Source organism: Salvelinus namaycush, chromosome 13 (genome assembly GCF_016432855.1).
Source record: "Salvelinus namaycush isolate Seneca chromosome 13, SaNama_1.0, whole genome shotgun sequence".
In the NCBI taxonomy this organism is placed as follows: Eukaryota; Metazoa; Chordata; class Actinopteri; order Salmoniformes; family Salmonidae; genus Salvelinus; species Salvelinus namaycush.
The window spans coordinates 5,322,787-5,342,418 of record NC_052319.1 but is presented as its reverse complement, the minus strand read 5'-3'; the positions used below and the strand labels follow the sequence as shown (position 1 = coordinate 5,342,418).

At 41.5% G+C, this 19,632-nt stretch overlaps 1 protein-coding gene across 1 annotated transcript in view; it reads right to left on the bottom strand.

Annotated features, from left to right (window-relative positions):
* Positions 1–19,632, bottom strand: part of tmeff2a (transmembrane protein with EGF-like and two follistatin-like domains 2a) — a 178,358-nt gene that overhangs the window by 25,863 nt on the left and 132,863 nt on the right. Inside the window, exon 6 of the mRNA XM_039006293.1 lies at positions 5,457–5,553. Within this exon, the coding sequence (XP_038862221.1) occupies positions 5,457–5,553 (97 nt within the window). The remainder of the gene's footprint in view (positions 1–5,456; positions 5,554–19,632) is intronic.

The window sequence follows — 19,632 nt, the reverse complement described above, 5'->3', positions numbered from 1 at the left end:
AAATGCTAGATTGCATTTCAAATCATGAATGACTCGTATGCTGTGTGATGACATGAACGAATGAATGATTGATACAGTTCTGTAGCTTATATAAGTTTTGAAATATAGGCCTCAGTAAGTTACAGTATTAAGACTAAAAAGGACGCGGTCTTAGGCCTACAGCTTCATGGTTGTTATACAAGGCTGCGATACTAAGCCTACTAATGATAATGACATCACTCATTATTTTAATAATGATGATCACAACAATAATAGTAATAATAACAATAAGAAGGAGATCAAGGAAAAATTATTATTATTATAAATATAATTTTTCTGACAATTTGGAACAGTGATGAAATGGTTCATCCGACATGCTGTGGTTATTGCTCATGAAGGCTTGGTGTTCACACAATCAGAAGGCAGGATCGGTCTTATTTCTGTAGATATCAAGAAAATATAATTTCAGTCAAAGGTTTTAGAACACCTAGTCATTCAAGAGTTTTTCTTTATTTTTACTCTTTTCTACATTGTAGAATAATAGTGAAGACATCAAAACTATGAAACAACACATATGGAATCATGTAGTAACCAATAAAGTGTTAAACAAATCAAAATATATTTAATATTTTAGATTCTTCTAAGTAGCAACCCTTTGCGATAATGACAGCTTTGCACACTCTTGGCATACCTTTCAAATAGCTTCATGAGTCACCTGGAATGCATTTCAATAAACAGGTGTGCCTTGTTAAAAGTTCATTTGTGGAATTTCTTTCCTTCTTTATGCGTTTGAGCCAATCAGTTGTGTTGTGACAAGGTAGTGGTGGTATACAGAAGATATCCCTCTTTGGTAAAATACCAAGTCCATATTATGGCAAGAACAGCTCAAATAAGCAAAGAGAAACGACAGTCCATCGATACTTTAAGATATGAAGGTCAGTCAATGCGGAAACTTTCAAGAATTTTGAAAGTTTCTTCAAGTGAAGTCACAAAAAACATCAAGCACTAAGAGTAAACTGGCTCTCATGAGGACCGCCACAGGAAAGGAAGACCCAGACTTACCTCTGCTGCAGAGGATAAGTTCATTAGAGTTACCAGCCTCAGAAATTGTATCCCAAATAAATGCTTCACAGAGTTCAAGTAAAAGACACATCTCAACATCAACTGTTCAGAGGAGACTGCCTGAATCAGGCCTTCATGGTCTAATTGCTGTGTCTTTGTGAGATGCAGAGTAGGTGAACGGATGATCTCCACATGTGTGGTTCCCACCGTGAAGCATGGAGGAGGAGGTGTGATGGTGCTTGCTGGTGACACTTTCTGTGATTTATTTAGAATTCAATGCACACTTAACCAGCATGCCTACCACAGCATTCTGCAGCGATACGCCATCCCATCTGGTTTGCACTTAGTGGGACTATCATTTGTTTTTCAACAGGACCAAACACACCTCCAGGCTGTGTAAGGGCTACTTGACCAATAAGGAGAGTGATGGAGTGCTGCATCAGCTGACCTGGCCTCCACAATCACCCGATCTCACCCAATTGAGATGGTTTGGGATGAGTTGGACTGCAGAGTGAAGGAAAAGCAGCCAACAAGTGCTCAGCATATGTGGGATCTCCTTCAAGACTGTTGGAAAAGCATTCCAGGTGAAGCTGGTTGAGAGAATGCCAAGAGTGTGGAAAGCTGTCAACAAGGCAAAGGATGGCTACTTTGAAGAATCTAAAATATATTTTGATTTGTTTCACACGTTTTTGGTTACTACATGATTCCATACTTGTTATGTCATAGTTTTGATGTCTTCACTATTATTCTACAATGTAGAAAACAGATCAAATAAAGAAAAACTTTTGACTGGATGATTTATAAAGCCAGGCACATTTAACAGTTAGGCTATTGTGTAATGGGTGCGTGCTGGTGGCAGGGAAGTCAGGCGCAGGAGAGTGAACTTGTTATAAACGTAGCAGTTTAATAAAAATAAAAAAGAAACTCCAGAAACCAACATATAAAAAATAAATAAGAGGGTGCAAAACCCGTCGCACACCAGAACATAACTAGGACCAATACATACAACAAACAATCACTGACAAGGACGTGAGGGGAAACAGAGGGTTAAATACACAACATGTAATTGATGGGAAAATGGATCAGTGATGGCTAGAAGGCCAGTGACGTCGACCGCCGAACACCGCCCGAACAAGGAGAGGGACCGACTTTGGCGGAAGTCGTGACATATTGATTATAGACCTAATTAAGTTGGGGTTTCCTCTCTCCTCACTTTTCTCAGACAATTAAGGCAAAGGCTGTTTTCTCATCTCCTAACTCCGCTGCTGCCTCCACAGCATTGTTCTGGTTACTGGTTACCTTTGCTAAGATGCACATAGCAACATGGTCGAGGAAAATGCGCCAATTCAACAGCGCACTGATGTGTTTCAGAACATCAGAACAGTGGACAGCGACCACTATCCACCGTTGGAGAAAGTGCATCTGTTATAAAATAATATAATTTTTATAAGCGTTGCACCATTGTTTTTACATAATATAACCATATACAATTTTTATTTATTTATTTATTATTATATTTTTTTTAATCCCATTTTCTCCCCAATTTTCGTGGTATCCAATCGCTAGTAATTACTATCTTGTCTCATCGCTACAACTCCCGTACGGGCTCGGGAGAGACGAAGGTCGAAAGCCATGCGTCCTCCGAAGCACAACCCAACCAAGCCACACTGCTTCTTAACACAGTGCGCCTCCAACCCGGAAGCCAGCCGCACCAATGTGTCGGAGGAAACACCGTGTACCTGGCCCCCTTGGTTAGCACGCACTGCGCCCGGCACCGCCACAGGAGTCGCTGGAGCGCGATGAGACAAGGATATCCCTACCAGCCAAACCCTCCCTAACCCGGACGACGCTATGCCAATTGTGCGTCGCCCCACGGACCTCCCGGTCGCGGCCGGCTGCGACAGAGCCTGGGCGCGAACCCAGAGACTCTGGTGGCGCAGCTAGCACTGCGATGCAGTGCCCTAGACCACTGCGCCACCCGGGAGGCCCCATATACAATTTCAATAGCACATCTTAGCGTGATGGACTGTGCCATCCCCTATGGCCTCCACAATGAATTAGTCCACTCAGACAGGCACAAATCAGACAGGTGATTTTATTTATATTTTTTTGCTCTTGCTCGACTAAAGAAATCTTGATCGACCAACAGTGTTAAGAAGCGCAGTTAGGCGGGTCATGTTTCGGAGGACACATGCCTCTCCCGAGCCCCTTGGGGATTTTCAGCAATAAGACAAGGTCGAAATTGGGGAGAAAAAGGGTCTGAAGAAGTCAATGGTGTTGAACTATGGTTAAAATATGTGCAGTGAAAAGTGTTGCCAATCAAAAAGGTGTCCCATTAGAGGAAATTAAGGGTTGCATAAATGTGACAAGACACAAAAATATATGCATTCATTCGTTCGTTCAACCCCAATCCATCCAAGCAGAGATTGAGAACAAGTTCTCATTTACAATTGCGACCTGGCCAAGATAAAGCAAAGCAGTTCGACACATACAACAACACAGAGTTACACATGGAGTAAAACAAACATACAGTCAATAATACAGTAGAAAAATAAGTCTATATACAATGTGAGCAAGTGAGGTAAAATAAGGGAGGTGAAGGCAAAAAAAAAGGCCATGGTGGCAAAGTAAATACAACATAGCAAGTAAAACACTGGAATGGTTGATTTGCAGTGGAAAAATGTGCAAAGTAGAGATAGAAATAATGGGGTGCAAAGGAGCAAAATAAATAAATAAATACAGTAGGGAAAGAGGTAGTTGTTTGGGCTAAATTATAGATGGGCTATGTACAGGTGCAGTAATCTGTGAGCTGGTCTGACAGCTGGTGCTTAAAGCTAGTGAGGGAGATAAGTGTTTCCAGTTTCAGAGATTTTTGTAGTTCGTTCCAGTCATTGGCAGCAGAGAACTGGAAGGAGAGGCGGCCAAAGGAAGAATTGGTTTTGGGGGTGACCAGAGAGATATACCTGCTGGAGCGCGTGCTACAGGTGGGTGCTGCTATGGTGACCAGCGAGCTGAGATAAGGGGGGACTTTACCTAGCAGGGTCTTGTAGATGACCTGGAGCCAGTGGGTTTGGCGACGAGTATGAAGCGAGGGCCAGCCAACGAGAGCGTACAGGTCGCGGTGGTGGGTAGTATATGGGGCTTTGGTGACAAAACGGATGGCACTGTGATAGACTGCATCCAATTTATTGAGTAGGGTATTGGAGGCTATTTTGTAAATGACATCACCGAATTCGAGGATTGGTAGGATGGTCAGTTTTACAAGGGTATGTTTGGCAGCATGAGTGAAGGATGCTTTGTTGCGGAAAAGGAAGCCAATTCTAGATTTAACTTTGGATTGGAGATGTTTGATGTGAGTCTGGAAGGAGAGTTTACAGTCTAACCAGACACCTAGGTATTTGTAGTTGTCCACATATTCTAAGTCAGAGCCGTCCAGAGTAGTGATGTTGGACAGGCGGGCAGGTGCAGGCAGCGATCGGTTGAAGAGCATGCATTTAGTTTTACTCGTATTTAAGAGCAATTGGAGGCCACGGAAGGAGAGTTGTATGGCATTGAGGGTTGGAGGGCTGGAGGGTTGTTAACACAGTGTCCAAAGAAGGGCCAGAAGTACACAGAATGGTGTCGTCTGCGTAGAGGTGGATCAGAGACTCACCAGTAGCAAGAGCGACATCATTGATGTATACAGAGAAGAGAGTCGGTCCATGAATTGAACCCTGTGGCACCCCCATAGAGACTGCCAGAGGCCCAGACAACAGGCCCCCCGATTTGACACACTGAACTCTATCAGAGAAGTAGTTGGTGAACCAGGCGAGGCAATCATTTAGAAACCAAGGCTGTTGAGTCTGCCGATGAGGATTCGAAATGGTCGGTAATCTGTTTGTTGACTTGGCTTTCGAAGACCTTAGAAAGGCAGGGTAGGATAGATATAGGTCTGTAGCAGTTTGGGTCAAGAGTGTCCCCCCCTTTGAAGAGGGGGATGACCGCAGCTGCTTTCCAATCTTTGGGAATCTCAGACGACACGAAAGAGAGGTTGAATAGGCTAGTAATAGGGGTGGCAACAATTTCAGCAGATCATTTTAGAAAGAAAGGGTCCAGATTATCTAGATGCATTGGGCCTATTTGTGTAGCGTAGTCAGGCACATGGTTTCTCATGGTCTCATGATGAGGTGAATTCCCTGCCTGCGAATTCAAAATCCTCTTGGTTTAATGGTAAGGACGTTGGTTTCTCCAGTGGGAAACCATGGTTTCAGATCCCACATGTGACAGTTGGTATGACTCTACTGGGGGTTAAACTCCAAACCTTCCTAACTCAGGGTGGACACTCTAACTACAAGGCCACTGAGTATGTACTATGGTTACTGTTATGACTCCTAAATGAGTTGGCCAACTGTGCACTAACCCTGATGTTTACTCACCATACGTCCTCTGCGTCCACATCGCACTCCGCCCCAAACTGGCAGATGTCACAGGTAGACGTCTCCTTCTGCCCAGTCTCTGCTGACCCCTCACCCCCTGAGAGAGAAAGAGCAAGAGATAGAAACAGAGACATAAGTCTAATAGGTCTAACAGATCTCACGTCAAACTTTATATATTTGACCAATGTACTGTATTTGATTTATTTTTGCTTTTTTGCTCAAAATAGCTAAGCATACAGCCAGGCAATCTCTCTTGCTTAACAAAATGTGTGTTGACTATGTCAAGGATGTCAAAAGAATTGGACACACCTACTCATTCCAGGAATTTTCTTTATTTTTACTATTTTATACATCGCAGAATAATAGTGAAGACATAAAAACTATGAAATAACACATATGGAATCAACCAGCTTCCCCTGGATTGCTGGCCACACACACACAATAACGATGTGGTCATTTAACCAACGTATTAGTGGCCGCATACAGGAATCAAACCCACAATTTCACAGGCCCTTATAAGGCCCCTACAGACACCCATATATATATATACACAGTGTTTCAATAAGTTTACTTCCCCCAGAAACACGAAAACCACAAAATCTCACAATTCCTCAATCACAAAATGTTACTGTGACCCCTAGCAACCGAAGACAGACATCTCAAGTGCTTCTAAAGCCACCCTATCCAACAATCATCCCGTACGGTCGCTTTGATTCCTACTTTCCTTCCTTCCGTCCCTTCTTCTTTCCCTTTCTCCATCCCTCCCTCTCTCTATCTCTGCCGCCTGAAATCCCTGCTGATATTTCTAGAGTCTCTCCTTTATTCCATCATAATGATTTTTTTTCGGTGTGCCATGGAGCCACCGGCTGTAGGTGGCAGGACTAGAATGCTCTCTGGTTGCCTGTGAGCTTATGGAGGTCCAATGCCCCGACCGGTGCATAGCCACAACTCATCAGTAGCCAGGTGGGGGAAAAATCTGCCCAAACTTAAATTGCGTATCCTTCCTCAGAGAATCCCTTGAGTTCTTGGAGTATGTTTCCTTGTGGTGTTTGGAAATAATCTTTGGACTGGATAATCCTGGTTTTTAGTCTAGCTTTCATCTGGTGTTGTGCCTGTTTGACCTGGTTTGTCCTATTTTGAACTGATAAGTCAGTTTTAGTGTTAATTTCATGAAGCTTTGTCCTTGTTTTGGTTCGTTCACTATTTGTTTTGTCTGATTCGTGCTTTGGTTTGTCTACACGCGTACACGTTTGGCTTAAAAATCCTTCTTTAACCTGTCTCCTCCCCTTCATCTACAAGTGACATCAATAAGGGAGCATAGCTTTCAGCTGGATTCACCTGGTCAGCCTATAATAGTAGTAATAATAATTCATAATTAATTCGATTTCTATAGAGCTTTTCATAGAATATCAAAGTGCTTCAAGAGCAAAAAACAAACAAGCAATATTTCATGATAGGTCAACCAATAGAGGCCAACTCTTTGAAATGTGCATCCTCTGAAGATGGAGAGGGTCAGTTCTTGGCTTGAGAGGAGAGAGCTGGTCAGAAGATGGTAGACGACGGTGATGGAGTCGGCTGATGATCTTGTAGAGGGCAAGTCTGGAAACCAACCTGACTCTTTTAGCCACTGGACTTCTGTTCCACTCTGTGTAGCACCCACTTGGGTGATGCCTCAGCAGCTCTGGGAGGCAGAAAGCTCACAGCACAAAGTTCAGAATAGTACGTACTACTCTCATTCCTAACACGCTTCAGGCAACTCTTCAAATGACACTGACACTGTGTCCAAATGCATTTTTCAAACAAAAACATTACCAAGCTAGCTAGCTAGCTCGCTAGCCAAGCCAAAAAATGGTTAACCTGTCAGTCAATTTGCAAATTCGTAGGCTCAAAAACACCAGGTATGTAACGATCGTCTTTCGGTGAGAGAGTGGACCAAGGCGCAGCGGGTGATGAATACATTATGAATTTATTTGACAAGACGAACACTGACACGAAATACACTTGATAATTTACAAAATACCAAACAAACGACGTAGACCGACCTGAACATGAGAACACATATAACGAAGAACGCATGAACAGGAAAGAAGGAACGAGACGAGACAGTACCATGTGGTGCAACTAACACCGACACAGCGACAATCACCCACAAACAAACAGTGTGAACAGCCTACCTAAATATGGTTCTCAATCAGAGGAAACGTAAAACACCTGTCCCTGATTGAGAACCATATCAGGCTAGTTAACATGAACCCAACATAGAAACACATAACATAGAATGCCCACCCCAACTCACGCCCTGACCATACTAAACAAAATACAAAAACAACGGAAAACAGGTCAGGAACGTGACAAGGTATATGCAATAAAAACTCAATGTTATCAAAAACATAAGAGCAACGTAGTAATCATCGATTAAACACACCAACAAAAAAAGTCAATATATACACATTTACATGCGCTTTGTGCTTAGGCTGCTACTAGGGCGCCATGGCAACTATAGAATATGAATTCATGAAACTATGGGTGTGTTCGTAAATTCACACTGGCTATTTACTCAGATTTCAGACCACTCTCGTCTGAGTGTGCCAGAGCGCAGAATAACTGATGAATTTAGGAACATTTGACACATATTGAATATGGCCGGTGTTAGTAAACGTCGGCAAAAGAGTGTAATTCAATTGTTGCCAGTAGCACATTTATAGTCATCAACTCTCTGGATAACATAAAAACAGCCCAACGAGCTCTGCTAGGGAGAGCAAAATTGTCAAAGTGAGGTGTTCCCTCATTTGTGTCTGGAAGTAGCTAACAAGCTAGCCAACGTTTGCCAGTTAGCTTGGGTGCTTGACTGCCGTTGTGAGGTCAGAACGCTCGGATTACCCCTACTCCTCGGCCAGATGGTCCAGCGTGCTCTCTGAACGCTCCGAGAGCAAAATGCTCTGAATTTACGAAGCGAAAATCTGACAACGCTCTGAATTTACGATCGCACTCCAGATTGAATTGATGAAGACACCGTATGTCATGAATGTTTTGTACACTGCTAATGTTTTGTACACTCAGTTTATATGATAGTAACAACTTGATTGTCTTTCTGATACAATGTAACGGATAGGCAGTTTATGTCAGGCAAAGTAAAGGATGCCCTTGGGCCCACCTACCTTGGGGCCAAAATGGAGCCGATGAGCAAAGGAGCATCGACCTAATGTGGCCAACGTCATGGGTCCAATGTTTTAACCCGCATTGGGCCCACAACGTGCCAATGTGAACATGTTTGCTGGGTAGTGCTTTGGTTTGTCTAGTCTCATGCATATTTGGTCTGGTAAGTACTTTGTTTTATCTTAATTTGATCTCCCTGTTGCAGGAGAACATCCTGCAATGCAGATTTAAAGAGGCTTCTGGTGTTTGTCATTTCCACTTTGACATTTTAGACTTGGTTTTCCCTTGTGAGAAATGTATCGATCCCTACATCATGATCGTACATCTGTTCCTATTAGTCTGGTTAGTTATTTTTTGTTTACTGTTGTATAAACTGTATTTGGTTTGATTGGTGCTTTGGTTTGTGACCCTTTCCTGACTGTTTCAGTGCCTATTTAGTCTGGTGTTGTCTGGATAGCACTTTCTCAACGTTAAATCAAGCCTCGTTCAGGTTCAAATTCTTCCCTTGTTTTGTCGATCTCAGTATTGGTTCTGACCATGTACATGCATGTGCCTGGAGTCCTAACACGCCAGTAGAAAGGAGAGAAAGGTTGGCGAAAACAAGAAAATAGAACGTTTCCTTGCAGTGGCAGTTTGAAAATTCCCCTCCATTCCTCCATTTTTGTTTGAACCTGTGTCTTTGCCCTCAGGGCTTGGCAGAGCACAGACACAAACAAACACACATCCTGAATGCTTAAGACTCGTTCTCTTTGTTGCTGTCTCTGTGAAGATATAACCCAGTCAGGCAAGGAAAGGTGTACATTATGTATTCATGGGACTATTCTATACTTTAGGACTCTCCAGAAGGTAAGGTGAGCCTCCATTCTCTTAATCTGCAAAAAGCAGCTTGAATCCCAAAGCAGTACTACATACAGTAACAATATAACAATTCCAACTGCAAGTTCCAACCAGAGAAAATATGCAAAACAGTTTACATCCTTCGAAAACAAAAGGATATATCATACAATTGATTTAGAAAATGCGAGTTGCATTCAAGTGTTCAGATGAGGTTTCATTAGACTTGAAGTTGACAGTTCAATTATTCTGTGAATTTTCTTATCCAGGTTGAACTGACGTGATTGACTGCTGATTGCAAAAACACCTAATTTCAGCCCGTCTTCCACTTTCTCTGTTGTATAAAACATTAATAAATGTCATACTGAAGCTGTATTTTAAACTGCATCCCTTGCACAAACGCTTCACCTCACCTCACACACACACACACACACACACACACACACATGCACACACGCGCACACACACACGCACACTACACATAAATACACCCAACACCCACCTACCCCTCTCCCCACCCACCCAACACTCTACATTCTCAGTAAAATCACAAAGTGACCTGGGACAACAGGCAGTGCTTTACCCTCTTTCCTCTCAAGTCCCCATATCCCGATTTATTTTGGTTGCAACACTACACAACATCTCCCCTGTTCCTGTCTACTCATCCCAGGAATCAGGAGACACAGGAAGGTACTGACTGTAACAAAATGCCCTGTTTGTACTCTTCACATCACACTGTATTGATCAGAACCAGAATCTGACCAGCGCCCCATTTGAAAAAAACCCCCAGAAGAACTTAACAATATTCGTATATGTTCTACCTGGAAATTGTCACTAATACATATGGCAGCAAATACACTTACAAGATTCATAGAAGATCCCTGTAATAACTGACTTATACGGGTGGTTAACAATTAGACATCACATAAATGTATTATAAAAAAAACATGAAAGAGTGTAAGCTAAGCCTAATACGGTCTCACATACATGGGACACACGAATGTCAATGCACTTGGATCATAGTAGTAACAGAAATGTTGCATGTAGTATATAAAAAAAGCATACAAGAGTGTAAGCTCATGCAATGTGACACTTATTGAAAAAAAGGAAGAGGAGAGAAGGACAGGAGGAGGAAAGGAGGAGGAGAAGGGATATACTGCCCAGCCTTAACCATGGAAACTCATAACTGAAAATGTATATTACAAATATTGTATTTTTATTATAGGAACACACATACAAATACATCAAACGTACAATCAATCTTTTCCAAAGACCCAAAGGGGGAGCCAAAGACGGAGAACAAAGACGGAGCGAGAAAGGGGGAGAGAAATAAAGAGAGCGAAAAATAAATGGTACGCAACAGATAAGAGATGTATAGTACGGTTAGATTTTGTTCTCAGTAATAGAGCTCCCCACACTGACCAAGACCCCTCTCTCAACCGAGACAGAGCGAGATAGAGACAGAGAGAGAGAGTGAGAGATGGAGATTTAGGGCACTCCAGCAGCACCTATCACAGGGATGATGAATGAAGCCCACACACCTCCAAAAAACATAGTGTTTCAAGAGCGACCTTGGTTACAAACACAGAGAGGGAAAAGGCACGTACAAGCATGGCAGCACACACACAAACACATACACACACACACACACATGGTGCATGGGATGATGAGGACTGCTGCTGGTGTGTGGTCACTGGGACAATGCAGCTTCAGAATGGAGTAAACCACATGCTTCACTGTTATTACTGGTTGATCCTAATTTCCTTTCAACTCAGTAGAGCTTGATGACTATAATGTAAAAAGACTGCATGCTACTTTCAATACTTGTACTGGCAAGTATATAGTATGGATAAGCGATGTGCAAGACATCAATTGAACCAAACCAGCATTGCAGTACTTGCAAAAAACCCTGTTTCCCACTCAATTGATATTGCAGAATGTGGTTACCTATAGCAAAAATCCTCCTTAAAGAGTAACTTTCATGAAAAAAACAAAAAACAAAAGCAAAAGTTATAGATTTATATTCTCTTATTAGTAATCTAGCTCTTTTTGCCCCAAACAGTTCAACTCTACCATTGAAATCGTGATGTAGAGGCACCTTGAGAAGGTGCATCTATGTCACCTCAAGGTAAGGGTTCAGTATTAAATACACTCTCTTCCAGATGTTTTGGGTGGTACCACCTCAAGGCTTACTATAAAAGCATGTGACAGCGTGCCGTATTTGGCAGTGGTCTTGGTAAGTGGAGTGCATGATGCTTCCTTGACTAGACTACTGACGCTACACAAAATTCAAAAGGCAGTAAGGCACATTTATGCATATGACCAAATTCAACATTTGTGCTTTCCGTTTCATACACATTAATGTGCTTTTATGAAGAAAAAAAAAACAGGCTATAAGGATAATACGTTTATATTCGTAGCTGCATCCATCATAACAAGAAATAGATGACAATGTTGGTCATGACAACTTGTTGTATTTTTTTCCTAACCATTGATTGTTGGAAAAATCCGCTAAGACAGTTTGCTCATATGGGGCAAATGTATATATTTTCAAGTCCTTTATTTACAATATTCATCCCGTGCCCACACATTTCTAATTCAGAAAAGTGAAAGCATACCTGTGAGAGGGGTCGCCCTAGTCGTAGTTGTAGGTTTTTATACAGTACCCAAGACCAATCTGTGAGTTCATTTTACCATTGGAAAAAGAGCTACTGCGTAAATACTGCAATGCGGGTTGAATCTAATTGAGACGCTAATCTTCATTTTCAAGGTGATGATTGTACTTTTTTTTACCAACACAATACTACAGTAAATGTGAGTCCACATTTCAACGATTTTTTTTGCACCCCATGGGGAATAACTTGGCACCTTACCACACTATGAGCTTACTGACCAGAGCCGTATTTGCTTGCGATGCACATCATTTTAATATCAGAGCCTGCCATTGGACTTCTGGTAAGTCTGCTTTAGTGAGGGAGTTGGGATTAGGTACAACTATGTTTACCCACCACAAAATGTATATATATATGAGCAATTTCCCCCAATTTGTCAACTGAATACAGTTTAAGGGGTTGGGCAAAGACTGAAATTGGGTTTGAGAGTTACTCTTTAAATGTAAAAAAAAACCAAAAAACTCCTTAAATGTACATGCTACCAAAAAAAAAAAAGGAAGTTGATAATATAACAGCAAGAACAGTGTGCTGGGTGAGTTGTTGTTTTCCGTGGCCATACCTAAGCATGGGGCACCCAGGAGCGCAACTTGTACTGGGGATGGGGGGGGGACATGACCCCCCTACATTCTGAAATTGTATTTTTGCCCCCCATCCAGTTTTATCAACGTGCTCTGATACAAAAAGAGGCTACGGTGTGCTTAGGACCATGCGGATGCCTCAGAGCGGTCGGGTAGGCTGTTTGGCGGTATCAGCCGACTGGATTTAGATCCGAGCAGACACCACAGAGCATGCGGCTGTTGTCTGTGTGTGTTGTGCTTTCTCTCCAAGTTGTAAAAGGAAGCAGAGCAGAAACTGGCTACTCTTTATTTGACTGAGGTAGCTGGCAAGGCAATGGCTGTTTGACTTAACATAAAAACATATGTATTTCTAGTGCTGAGTTAGCAGTGCAACTGGCATGTAATGTTAGCTAATGCATTTCATGTCTCATCCTGTCTGGACTGAAGTTCTGTCTGAAGCGAATTAACTAGCTAGCTAGTAGCTACCGCAGTCAGTTCAGCTCTAGTTACTGTATCTGATAGGTAGCAATATCTAACAGCTGTTAGAGTGTATGGAAATGTTTTGTAGCTTTTGTTTTGTCCCGCTTCAACATTAGAGCTAGCAAAAAGTTGGCTAACGTTAGCTAGCTCACTGACTTGAGCTATTATTCTTACCTCAAAAATCACAATAGACCTGAATCAAACGATGAAACCAGCGGCCAAACGATCGTCTTTTTTTGACAGCGCAATGTGAATTTCTATTACAGTCAGTATAGCAATGTAACATTATTAATCTGTCAGTTTCCCGAGCTAATTTCCAACAGAGTATAAACAGCTCTACAGGCTTCACTGTCATGATGCACAGTCAGTACACAACAACTATGCTCATCATGTCTTAGCAGGATCAGATGGTGATAGGTGGCCCAGCAGGGCCAGAGCCAGGAAAGACCAGTCTATATAGCTCAGGGGAATTTATATGTATTATATAGTATATTATAACAACCAGTGATTTAATACAAAGTTCCATCTTGAGTTGATGGTCATTTCAAATGTTTAACCATTGATTATATTCTTGGATATTATAATGTATAAATGTCCACCACGGTTATTCTTTGTCATGCCTCATCTGAGCAGAATTCGATGGTGGAAAGGGTCTAAGCAGGGTCAGGCAACCAGGGAAGACCAGTCTGTGACGGTGCTGAGGTGCAACACTTTACTCTCTCTGTGCAGCAAATACTGGACAAGCCAGAAGCTTCAAAGATTGAAACTATTTAAGGCAGTCTGAAATAACCTCAAGTTGATTTCCAATCTGTATCAAGGGTTGACAGAGGCGTTTCCGGTTGACACAAAACATGTAAAAGAAAAATGTGAGGAAGATCTGGGAGACACTATTGATGATGGTGAATGCATACAGATATGTTTGAATGCCCAGTCACGCTCATATAATCTCAGACATAAATTACTGCCTCCAAAGAGGCTGACTGCTCTGCCCCCCTTAAGGACAGTGGAACTACGGGACCTCCAGGCCTATAGGCCTTCACTCACTATCCGGGGAACACACATCTCTCCGGACGTGAGAGTACAGCTTACCCCCTGGAGATACGGACCTCCAGGCATATAGGCCTTCACTCACTGTCCGGGTCAACACCCCTCTCTCTGGGCATGACTTCCAGCCGGGGGCACCCCCCACCTCCACAACCTCGCACACCAGGCGAACCAGGGCACCCAGAAATGTAATTCCTCTGCTGGAGGTGTAAAACACAAAAGGGGACATATTTGCATATGTTATGATCTTGTGTAGGCTGTCTGAATTCTGACAGAGTATGTTATTTATCTCAGCATGTCTACAGATTCTCATTTCTCCCTGTTTTTGTTTGCTTGGAAATGTTGATACTTGAGACTGTTATCAGAATAAACTGTGTAACATAGCATTTATCGCGGCTAAGACATGCATTGCCATTAATTGGAAGGTTGGTTATCCTCCCACAATGTCACAATGGATGGCAGAAATGTCAAGATATGTGTCACTTCATTTGATTTATTACAAGACTAAAGGTATACTGTACAACTTTCATACGGTCTGGATACCTTATATGCAATACTCTACAACAAAATGTGTCTCTATTGAAAACATGCCCACATCAGGGGAGATACCTATTTCCCCCAAGAGACATTACAAAAACGGGGCAGGTTAGCATTTTTGGGGGGGTATGATAAAGGTATTTTTGCATCTATAACTTTCTCACTCATTATTACTCAAGATTAATGCAGGATTATCCATAATCAAGGTAGCATCCACATTCAGGTAGAAGTATTTAGAAACATATTCTATTCTTATTTAAAATAAAAGTAACTCCAAAATGACCGCAAAAGGGTCATATTCGAATGTGTAGAAATGAGATTTAGATGCCCCCCAAAAATCTGAGGGAGAACCCCCAGACCCCACGCCAGGTTATGTCCCCCCCCCACCTCTAAAACGAAAAGTTGAGACCAAAGGTGCACCACAATATCTTCAGTGTGGCATTGCTGCATGTTGTAGGCTATTTCCTGTAAACATACAGGATATTTATAGGATATACAATATGTACAGGAAACGCAACAAGATGGCCTCGACGATGATAGCCCTGCTGCTATCTCCAAGCCAACTTTGCAGAATTTAGTTTTTTTCATTTTTACTTTATTTTAACGTTTCTAGTATTATTTCCTATGACTGACAAGCACATCTGGCCTGGACATCAAATCAGGGATTACTGACCACAAATTCAACTTTCCAAACCTGGAAGCTTTGTATTGATTATCCGAAGCAATTCCAATCATCACAGGAGTCCTCGCAAAAAGACACATAATGGGTAGTAGAGCTGGCGTTCTAGTCAGACTAAGGAGAAGGGCAAACCAACCTCCACTTGCTAGTATATTACACATTTAGAGCATGCATTTCCTACCAGAGAGATAGTTAATCAGTTTTACTGAAATTTCGCTAAATGGGAAGGTGCTTGATATGGCTATAAAGCCTGCAGGGTTTTCTGTACATCGCACAGACAGGAAAAAATTACTTTGCAGGATAAACAAATGCGGAGGAGTATCTTTTATGATAAGCTACTCATGGTGTAATTGTAGGAATGGACAAACCCTGTTCCCCCGACCTGGAATACCACATGATCAAATGCCTGATTCGGTCTTATATAGCAACATTTGAAATTGTGCTTTTTACATTGGATAAAAGTAGAGACTCAGAGCTAGAAAATGGTATATCATACAGGACAGGAACAATAGGAAAGTAATTCTGCTTTAAGAGTTGATAAACTTACAAAGTTCACTTTTGAGAAAATGGTTTTGGTACACCCACTGGAGAGCCCTTCTTTGTCTACACCCATTCTGCATCGTTCACACCCTCTTAAGCTTTAGCCCCACCCATCTCTTTAAGGATTCACATGTGAGGCTATGTAGTAAACACCAACGATTTCAAGACTAAAGGCTGGTTTATACTACCGGGTATGTTCGTGAATTTAATCTGGAAAGCCAGAGTGTGCTCTGGACGTTCGTAAACTCAGAGAGTTTTCAGATTGTCCGTTCGCACACTGGACGTTCTGGTCGGGGAGTAGGGTTGATCCGAACGTTCTGACCTAACAACATCAATCAAGCGCCCAAGCAAACTGGCTAACATTGGCTAGCTTACTAGCTACTTCCAGACAGAAATGACAGAACAGCTCACTGACCATTTTACTCGACCTAGAAGACATGGTTAGGCTATTTTTATGCTATCCAGAGCGTTGGTGACTGCAACTGTGCTGCTGGCAACAATTTAATTACGCTTTTTTTGACAAAGTTTACGGACACCAGCCATATTCAATGGGTGTTGAGCATTCGTAAATCTGTCAGTTAATCTATACTCTGGCACACTCAGACGACAGTGCTTTGAAATCAGAGTAGATAGCCAGAGCGAAATTACCTGATACGTCTATCGACAGTTGTCGCAGTGACATCATGAACATTCTATTGAAATAGTTACTTGCATAGTGGAGTCTTTTGTTAAGACATGTAGCTAGCTAGTTAGCTGAACAATGAACCATAATCCCAACTCATAACATTACTATCCTGTATGAATCTGCAGGTAGCTAACCAACCAAGTTCAATGTTAGCTTACATTAGGCTATAACTAGAAATGCAAATGGCTCTGAGATACGAATAATATTACTACACAGATCATACACGTAACGTTAGCTAGCTAGCTAGCCAGCCAGCTAAAGTTAGCTAGCTAACAATACACATTAACCTGTTTGGGCTGCAGGGGCAGTATTGAGTAGCCAGATAAAAGGTGCCCATTTCAAACGGCCTCGTACTCAATTCTTGCTTGTACAATATGCATATTATTATTACTATTGGAATTATATCTGTGAGTGAAACAGAACTCCTTTTGCAGCAAATTTCCTGACAGGAAGTGGAAAATCTGAAATCGATGCACTCTTCTAGGGGCTGCCTATTAAAGTCCTTGTTATTTATTAGTTTAGATGCACTTCATACGTCTTCCACTAGATGTCGACAAGCAGTGAGAGAAGAAATTGAGTGTGTAACTTGATCTGGCCTCGAATTACAGCTCTTGGCATGACGTGTCACCAGTTTCCTGTTTTCTGGAGAGCGCGAGGAGGCACCTGGGTTTGCCTTCTGATAAGCTGACGTTATGGATGACTAATATCTCCGGCTTTGATTTTATTTGATACATGTGACCATATCATCGTAAAGTATGTTTTTTCAATATAGTTTAATCAGATTATTGAAATTTTTTCGGGAGTTTTGCCGTGTTCCGTTCTCTTCCGTTTGTTGACATGGAGAGATTCGTGCCACTTGGCTAGTGTGCTTGCTAAATCGAGAGGGAAAGAGGCCGTTCTAAATCCAAACAACGATTGTTCTTGACAAAGGACCCCTTGTCCAACATTCTGATGAAAGATCAGCAAAAGTAGGAAACATTTTATGATGCTATTTCATATATCTGTCGTACATGTGAACTAGTTGTCGGCGCCCAGCTTTTGGGTACTCTATCTATACCCAACGCTGTATGTCGTAATGAAGTTATTTTTAGAATTCTAACACTGCGATTTCATTAAGAACTAATGAATCTATCATTTCCTATACAACATGTATTTTTTAGTTATGTTTATGAATAGCTATTTGGTCAGAATATGTGTGTCAGAAAAAGTGTCAGAAAAATATCCGGACGTTGTGGGAAAAAGTAGCTACGATAGCACAATGTATAACCACTGATTTCAGCTCTAAATATGCACATTTTCGAACAAAACATAAGTGTATGTATAACCTGATGTTATAGGACTGTCATCTGATGAAGAATATCAAGGTTAGTCAAAAATTATATATCTTTTACTGGTTTGTTACCATCGCTAACCTTTGCTACTGGGAAATGGCTTGTGTTTCTGGCTATTGTGGTAAGCTAATATAACGCTATATTGTGTTTTCGCTGTAAAACACTTAATAAATCGGAAATATTGGCTGGAATCACAAGATGCCTGTCTTTCATTTGCTGTACACTATGTATTTTTCAGAAATGTTTTATGATGAGTAATTAGGTATTTGACGTTGGTGTCTGTAATTATTATGGCTGCTTTCGGTGCAATTTCTGATTGTAGCTGCAATGTAAACTATGATTTATACCTGAAATATGCACATTTTTCGAACAAAACATAGATTTATTGAATAACATGTTATAAGACTGTCATCTGATGAAGTTGGTTCTTGGTTAGTTTGGTTGGTTCTTGGTTAGTTAGGTTGGCTTTGTGCATGCTACCTGTGCTGTGAAAAATGTCTGTCCTTTTTTGTATTTGGTGGTGAGCTAACATAAATATACGTGCTGTTTTTGCTGTAAAACATTTTAAAAATCGGACATGTTGGCTGGATTCACAAGATGTGTACCTTTCATTTGCTGTATTGGACTTGTTAATGTGTGAAAGTTAAATATTTAAAAAATATATATTTTGAATTTCGCGCCCTGCACTTGAGCTGGCTGTTGTCATATTGTGGGCGGCCTCGGGCTTGCAGCCAGAAGAAGTTAACCTAAAATGAAAATGACTTTCTGACAAAATTGGAAATGTGAAATATCTGAAAATGTAGCTAGCTAGACTATGTTACCCGTATACATGAATGGACACTTCTCCCTCTCTGTCACGGATGCCATGGTTGCCCTTAGTTTGAAGATGTAATCCAGAGACAAGTGTTTTACACAACAGCCTTCTTTGTGTTCTCTTTTCGACTCCGTCTGCATATTTGCAATTAAATGGCAGAATTTTCTCCACCTCCTTAGCTATCATACTCTAATTCCACTGATTTCAAAACTCAGTCCTCCAGAAAGTGGAGAGCAACACGTATGCAGTTATACTACATGATATCTTTGAAAAAAGCCATGTTAGAAAGGATTCCCTACACATACTGACTAGCTGTTATGGACAGAAAATTGCAACATGGCAGACCAATCCAAACTCATCTTTTGGCATGTCCAGTCCACTCATTATCTCAGCCAATCATGGCTAGTGGGAAGGTTGCTTACTTTTTCCGTGGCTGAACAAACTAGGCACATAATTTAACAAATGTATTCGTATTTTCAGATTGCATACAAGTTTGTTATTCAGGCACATTTCTGCCCATTTCTGCCCAGAAATGCATTTTGATAAAAAGTTAAAATAGCTCTCCTGTGAAGTAGTGACACGCGACATATGCCTAGTTTCCTGAAACGAGTCACATATGCACCTTAGAAATGATTTGCACGGACTATCCACAAGTGGCGGTCGGTGCCATTTAAGATGAGGGAGGATTATAATTTTTTTAATGAGCATTGCCTTATTTCTATTACAACATATAGGATGACAGTCATTCATATTCCATTCAACCAGCTCAATGTAACATTGATAGGTTAAGGCTACAACCTAGCCTATGAATGAAAGTTTACAACGTGGGTGCACACATCAAGGGAAT